This window comes from Egretta garzetta, unplaced genomic scaffold (assembly GCF_000687185.1).
Source record: "Egretta garzetta isolate BGI_Z169 unplaced genomic scaffold, ASM68718v1 scaffold706, whole genome shotgun sequence".
Taxonomy (NCBI): Eukaryota; Metazoa; Chordata; class Aves; order Pelecaniformes; family Ardeidae; genus Egretta; species Egretta garzetta.
This window is the reverse complement of record NW_009260015.1, coordinates 462,209-470,300: the sequence shown is the minus strand read 5'-3', so window position 1 is coordinate 470,300 and position 8,092 is coordinate 462,209. Positions and strand designations below refer to the sequence as shown.

General features: G+C 36.6%; 1 protein-coding gene across 1 annotated transcript in view; it reads left to right on the top strand.

Moving 5' to 3' along the window:
• The first annotated feature begins 2,856 nt into the window (after nt 1-2,856).
• LOC104127917 (BTB/POZ domain-containing protein 8) overlaps nt 2,857-8,092 on the top strand; it is a 10,636-nt gene continuing 5,400 nt past the window's right edge. The window contains exons 1-2 of the mRNA XM_009640629.2: nt 2,857-4,884; nt 5,816-5,933. Coding sequence (XP_009638924.1) covers nt 4,662-4,884; nt 5,816-5,933 — 341 coding nt within the window. The 5' untranslated portion in view covers nt 2,857-4,661. The remainder of the gene's footprint in view (nt 4,885-5,815; nt 5,934-8,092) is intronic.

Here is an 8,092-nt window from a genome sequence, read left to right as displayed (position 1 = left end):
AAGAGAAGAGTCTGAAGTGATTAAGGTAGGTTGAAGTTGCGCATAAGACATGCCTAACTTGTACTAACAACGATTCACTGCTATAGGTGTATTGCTGAACTACTTCTGCAAGTCCACCAAGGTTAAATGCAGTGCATGAGAGTATTTGCTGTAGCTGGGTTTGCTAAAGACATCAATGCATTAAAACTATCGGCAGGGAGTGGTTCAGAGACTACAGCCTCAGTGTTATTTTTATTAGATAAGTTAATAGATCTTGGTTTTATTTTGGCATTTAATTGTGATAACACATAGCTTTAAGTAAAACTGTGTAACATGGTATTTTACATGTGTACAGAAGATATTTCGGTGCTAATCTAGTTACTACCTGAAGTTCTGGTATGTGCAATGCCAAGTTCCTCTTTGAATAGGATGCAGCAACACACAGCATCTATACAACTTGTAAATAAAAGAAAAACATAATTTGTTTTGTCTGTTTTCGTTAATTGTACTATCCCCTACACTACCAAGTAAGTATCCTGATTTGGGTGTCTGTACTTGTTCCTCTATTCTAAAGTTACCGTAGTAGCTTTTTTCAGGGCAGTTAAACTGATGCACTTACAAACAGCAGAATTTCCCCTTTTTGTATGTGTCGGACTCTTTTGCTGACAGCTTCATGCTATGCGTAGTATTTATGATGAAGAAACTTTGGTTTTCTGATAGACTTTAGCACTAGCAATCAGTCTGTGTTGCTAGCTGATAGAAAAAAAGCATTGAGATGATAGGAAAAAAAAGTCCTCTCCCCTGGCATTAATGGCTTTTGTTCAGGCCTGCTTTGTAATCTCTTTACTAATGCTTTGCAAATGTGGGCATAGACACAACATATCCATAACATCGTGTACAAGATCCTGTCTGTTTAAACAGCGAGTGTCTAAGAACTCAAAAGCACTTATCTAGTGAGATCAATGACATGTGTATGTGTACGTATAACTTTAAGGAGAAGATGGTAGGTCTTCTCCAGAGGGGCTCTCGGTGAAGAACTCTCGCTCCAAGCCAAGTGGAAGCTGCTGGAGGGAGCATTTGAAAGGTCGATGCCTAATTAATTGGGAAATTTTCTTTATTTGGTTAACAACTACTTAGGGACAATAGGAGAGGCTGTCCTAACAGCTTTCAGTGAAATTTGGTGATGATGGTGTTAATTCCGGTGACTTTCAGTGTTCTTGGAAATAACAACAAAAATGGGAGATAAAACTTCAGGACACCTTTAAAAACAAAACTGTGAATGAAATCCTTAGATGCTCAAAAGTGAGTTTGGTTGGGCTACTTAGTGTTTTCGTAGTACTTTGCAAACCACCCACAAAGTATATGCTTTTCTTCAAAGTGCATTTTGAGATGTCTCTGTAAGCTCTGGGTTGTAAAAACAAAATAACTCCATGCTGCTTATATGTTCTAGGAAGCTGTTTGGTCACAGCAAGTACAATCTAGTACTTCCCCGATCATCATTAGGGATGTTGGAGGAACTGGGACATTTTTATGCCACCTTAGATTGTTCAGATGATTATGAAAATTGCATTCTTCTAAATACTTAACTCTGTTCAAAACTGGTCAAGCTCTAAGACTTTCCTGATGATACCTCTATCTGGTTTAAAGAAGAAATTTATCACTTTATAAAATTGTATCTTCTGCATGTTAGCTTACTAAACTAAGGTGTCACATTGAACAATGCCTACTCAAGAGGTCTGGAAGAGTAAAAACTTTTCATACCATAATTCTGCAGTAAGGGTCCTGGTTTCTTACAGCAGCTGTGTTTTAAAGAAAGAGATGCTTTTACTTTTTCACTAAAACATCTGAGCTCCAAGGTCTGAGCTATGTGTTTTGCTGTGGATAAAAGATTTCCCTAGCTTTTATTTATGCAGGAAGGTGCCATTTGATACTCTGTAGGAGATAGAAAAATCCAGGAGTCTAGAAAACTTCTCTCTGCCTTTAGAAATGAGCCTATAAAATAAAGGGTGTTGCCAAGAAAAGTTTTCTATAACAGGTTTTAGAAAACTGCAGAATCTTCCATTCTGGAAAGAACATCTAGTGGGATTTAAGTGAGATAAAGGAGAATTTCTAAAAGATGAGCTAAAAACATTATTGCTGTCTGTGAAGCAGAATAATGGATGCCTCCATGAGTCTTTCAGAGTAATAAATTTACAGTCTGTATTAAGCAGGGCTGTAATATACAGATATTCTGCTGAGTTTCTGGAAGTAATAAATCCAGGACTGTGGCTGGATTTTAAACGTTAACTGAAACAATCAAGGTTCCTCTACTTTTTACAGGAAAAAGAATTATTTCAAATAGAGTAACGGTTTCAAATCTAGAAACCAGTTGCTTAGTTCTGGTTTAACAGCATGTCACTTGTTTTATTTACAGAGTTCCTAGTTGTGGTTTTTATTGACTTGAGCCCTAGTGATAATAGAATTGCATTCCTGAGGTTTCTTATGTAGATTATCTGAAAATACCCTGAGGATTCCCAGGAGACTGTTGCCTCACTGCCTAGCTTATCACAATCCCTATGGATATGTTTTTCAGTTACTGGCAGAAAGTAAGCAAGACTATTAAAATAATGAATTTATGGCAAAGCAGTGTATCTGTTGCCGCTAATTTTCTTTCTCCCTCAAAGTCAATTTGTACTGCCTTTACACATTGAGCGTGCATTAGCTCCGCAGCAACGGAAAGGTAAGTCAAGTTCCAGTGCAAATTGAACCTAACATGTTACAAATGGCAATTTTCTTTCAACGAACCCTTACTAGGGGTCTTCCTGCAGTTTTTCACACTCAGATTGTGTTACCAGTTGACGAACCCTTACTAGGGGTCTTCCTGCAGTTTTTAGATTGTGTTACCAGTTTACTTCTGTAATTGTGGTATTTGCTTACGTCTGCTGAAGATACAGGGGATAAAATAGGAATGATCGGATTTTGTCTAGTAGTGGCATTGTCTATGTGCCTTTAAGTGACATTTCCTGGAAGATCCAATGTGGAGAAACAATTTCAATACAAAACTTAAGAATACTTTTGTGGAATTTTGAAATCTGTAGGTTAACTGGGTTTCTACTCTGAATTTGTATTCTTGAGTCCTGCTGCCATAGAGCTGTAAAACATAGATGTACTAAGTACTGCGAAGCAGTGAACGCGGAAATGTGTGGAAGTCATGGTCTTGAATTTTCTAAAGAATTGCGAAGTCTTCCCGCTCTGGCAAGCAACCTGTGGTCTGTTCTTGGTAATATGGCATGTTATTACTTGTCTTCGCCTCATGCTAGCATTATGCTGGGTTGGAAAGCACAGTAAATACGAAAAGCAATAGGTGGTCAGGCCAAGTTCACACGTTAGGAGTTCTGAAAGCACATACAGGTACAACAACCTTAAAAACCTGTGTAAAGAGGGTCCACCAACCTTACTCTTTCAATGTGAAATTTTATTACTCTTGTCACACGTTTTCCGGCCCTTGCTTCCAAAAATCTAATAAAATATTAAAATTCCCATTCTCTACATTCTCGTTTCTTGTCATTCTCTCTTGGTGAGAACCTGTATCACACAGACAAAAGAATTCTATCTAAGTCAATCCTTTAAATACAGGACTTAAGTAGGAAGATGATTTCTTTTGTGTCTTTTTCCTGCCCCTTTAGAGGACAGTGCTCAGATAGCATACTCAAATTACTATGTTCCCAGTATTAACAATAAAGCCTCTTTGCCATGGAATGAATGACTAAAGGCAGATCTGTAAGTACATGTCTGCTAAATCCAAAGTAACTGTAGCTCTTCTGTTAAACTTTGCTAACTTCATCTATATGGTATGAAAGCACTGATAAAGGATGTTATCTGTTCACATTGACTTTTTAAGGCTCCATTAAGTTGCTGGAGTGCAGTATCTTTCTATAAATACAAGATCTTTGCAGTCACAGACTGCAGGCTTTGTTAGCCTTTCCAGATCTTGAGCCAAAAATAAGCTGGTGAAACAGATGGGAAAGTGGGAAGCTGGAATTACTATATGGGCAAAGTGAAAGCTCTTGGGTAATCTTAACTGCAAATTTTCATGCTTTCAAGCACTTCCTTTGAGATTAAAACGTATGTCTTGAATACCATTCATTTATAATTCTATACCAGTCTTATGGTTTTGTACTTGTAACCTTGATGTTAGAAGGTTTTTATATTCTTGGGTTTGTAAATTTGGTGATATTAAAGGGCAATCAAATGCCTTTTCTTGGTAGTACTAAGATTTATAAATCACTCATCAGTCATTACTGATACAGCTTGCTTCCGGTTTTGCCACTAGATGAGCTATAAAGAGGAAACAAAAATTTCTTTAATTAAAAAAGCAAACTCAGGGAGAGAAAGCTTTGTTCCTTTTAACCTGATGTTACATTTTACTTGTGATGCTTGTTTATGCTTTTGTGATGCTTGTTTATGCATTATTTGCAGAAATAAGTTATCTGGAGATACAGTTTTTGAAAGTTTGGGATTTTTTTAATATTAAGCACTGTAGAGTCCAGCTTTTGTTTTCTGGTCACAAACTTTGTTAGGCAAAAAAAAGTCATTTTTTATTTGCTTGTTTTGCTCAATTAAAAAATTACAGGAGTAAACTTGGTGTCATCTCTAGGCTTGTATATTCATCTGATAAAAATCTTGAAGCTGAGGAGCTGGCTATGATGAAAAAAGTACTGGAACCCAAATTAATACAAGAAAACAACATTGCTGCTCTTCAGAACGCTCAAACAAATGTAAATGGTCTTGGAGATGACAAAAGAACACCTCTTGATCAGAATACCCCAAGTGGAGCTGCGGAGAAAGAAGTTGCTCGCTTGCCTTGTATTGAAGAGGAAATTCCAGAAGTAGTTGTTGATACAGAAAGCAAAAAAGCCACTGCAGGTAGGTTTGGAATTATACTTTTCTTTGTTCATTTTTGGGTTTTTTTTCTTTTAAATAATTATTCAAAGACTTACACAGATGTAAAAATGTAGGCAAAGATTAAAGCTATTGTTATAACACAGCTTGCGTGGATATTTTTTGCTACGGCCTACCTCATTCTCTCACACTTTGAAAAAATGAATTGCTGCAGAAGCTTGGCAGGAGTGGTTCCCAGCCGATGTGTAGCATAATAACTGACAGGACTTGCTGGGTGTCGGGCATGTCCATCAACATTGCATCCCATCTTTTCTCTGTAATACAGCAAACTTGAGTTTGACTTCCACAAGTCCCACTCTTTGAGGGACTTCCACAGAGCAGAATCTCTCTCTCCGTTCCTTTCCTTTTCTAGCAAATTACACTAGTTCCACTGTTGGTCTCTGAGGATTTTGGAATCTTTCAGAATCTTCCCTACTACAGCTGTGAATGAAATAAGTAACACAAGGAAGAGTGTAACTGCATCTCCACCAGAGGTATTGGTTGCTACAGCTGTGTCAGAAAGATAGAATCAAGCAACAGATCTGTTCAGGCAGAAGCTTGTAGCACTACATGACCCTGAGCTTCTTCAGAGTCTACTTTTCTTTAATGCAGAGGCACCAGGTCTCTGTAGGAAAAATTGAGCTGGCTACTTACTTACAAAAGAGTCACTGTAGCACTTCTTCTGTAGATCTCAGATATGAAGCATTGGTCAAATTTCTGGTATCTCAAGTCAAAACGACGAGTAAAATGCAAGGACTGGAAAACCTTTCAAGGAAAATTCTAGGCTGAATATGCGATATTAAAATTTTTCATGATGTCACATTCTTCTTTTCAGATATTTTAAGTTGTCTATGTACTGACAATAGTCTAGTCTATACCAGACAAAGTGAAAATAGCTATTTCTTCCCATCTGCAGGTAATTCCAAACTAGAAACTGCATCTGTCTTGGGAGAAGACTTAATAATGCTCTACAAGAAGTGCTGTTGTCCAGATATTAATATTTGCATAGAAGGCAAAGATTTTCAAGCTCACAGGTACATAAGTATTTCAAGTTTTTTCAACCAAAATCCTTCTAGCATGAAACGCTGTTGGTACTGTGTGTCTATAGTAAGTGATTGCTGGTGCTGTTTTCTAGCTGTGAACCATTACAGTTTTTAGGTCTTCTGTGCGAAGTGGCCATACTTTGATACTAATGAAAATTATTTATCTCATTAATGGCAACTATTGTGAAAGCAATTGTGTTTTTAGAACTTCAAAGATTGCCATTGTAAACTCACGTAGCGAGTGTATACTCATGTATAAATACTGTGTAGGTTTTCTTTGCTAACCTTTTTTTAGATAATCTGTGCTTTCTGAAAAAAATGAAAAATCTATTAATAAACTATTCAGCTATTAATGCTGAGTAAATTTACCATACAGGTAGAAAATTTCTAGAGTAGTAATTATGCTCTTTTTTCCTGCTCTTCAGAAGCTGTGCATACAGAATCTGGTTTTACTTTCATTATTTCAGTTATGTAGATGTAAAGACTATGAGCAGCCTTTATTAGCTCTAAAGTCCAAGACCATTTTAGAACTTTGGCTTATTGGACCCCTGTAGCTTGGAAAAGCAAATTAAAGCATCAGTATCATTCCTTGTACTTTTGATATGAGTCTTTGCACTTGAGATAGCAAACTAGACAGCCTGTATTTTGTTGTCTTTGAATATATAACTAACTGAGAGACATTATTAAAAAACCCTCCACTATTTTTAGTATTTTCTCAACACAAAACTATTAGAGAGAGATGTTATATTACTGACATTACAAGTATCTTTACAGAAGATATAATAGCGTGTGGGTTGGATTTGGGTTTGGTTTGGTGTTTGTTTTTTTTTTTTTTTTAAATAATAGCATTAGGATCTATACTGAGTTTCCAGAACGTAGTATAGTTAGGCATGTTTTTTTCTTCTGGTCTGCACTATAAGATGACATGTTCTCAGACCTGTAACTTTGAGAGATAAATACTTTAGTGCAAAATGAAAGTCAACAAAAAGATTCCATCAGCAGAGCTTCTTCAATTTAGGCCATTTAGTGCCTGGAGCAATGTATCTAGTCTAACCAGCATCAAAAAATATGGCAGTAAATCATAGAGAAAACAAGGATGATCTGAAACAGGCACAAGACTTGCTTGTTTTAGTACTGTATCACATGAACAGTAGGAGTGAATAAGGGAAATGTTCATTGCTAAAATCTATTTGGAAGAGGATGACAAAATTGGAGATAGTGTATTTCTTATCTCCATGATACTAAGTTATTGTATCTTATAAAAACACAATCATGTATGTATTCAGAACGTCACATATTCAAGGTTGTGATGTGATACCCATTTATGTGTGGATATATTTCACTGAGATACAAAACATTCTGTAAAAGCTTCATTGTTACTATTGCTAGATGAATCACAGGAAGAATGTGCGAGAAGTTCCTAACTTAAAGTATTGAGACTCCTGAATCAGAAGGAGGGAAGAGACATTCCAGAATATATAATGACTAGACCATAAATAGCATTCTTCTTGCTTCTTCCTACGCAAAATGAGAGTGCTCTGAAACATTATAAGAGCCAACAAATACATGTAAAAGAAAAGATTCTCATTCCTAATATAACGCTTTGCTTTTTCTGCCACAGGAAATGCATGACATGAAGTAATTCTATAAATAATAGGAAGCTTAGTAAGTGTCAGGAAGAAACTGTATGTATGAGAATATTTTCTACGGCTGCAGTATCCTAGATAAGATATACAAAAGCTAACACTATAACTGGTGTAAAACTGGAAGGCTGAAATCATAAGGCAGTTTTCATCCACTGTCTTTTCTCCCTTTTTGCCTTTCCACTTCCACCTTAAGAAGCTCATATTGCAAAGATCTCATCTGGTTTTTTTTGAAGACTGTGACACTGCTGGAGGTAGCGAGCTACACAGACTACTGGTCTGGGGTTTCTTTATTGTCTTTGATGGAAGTAGTAGTAAATTGAATTAGCTCCTTGATATGGCCAGTTATGCCTTTTAAATATACAAGGGTAATAAGTCTAAACAGAAGTATTGATGGCTTTTCTCAGACAGTGCTGGAAACACACATCAGATCACTGTATCATATGTTAGCATCAGGTTTGTGTGACTTCTAGGATGTGCTGGTAGGTGGCCAGCCAATTTCAAGTA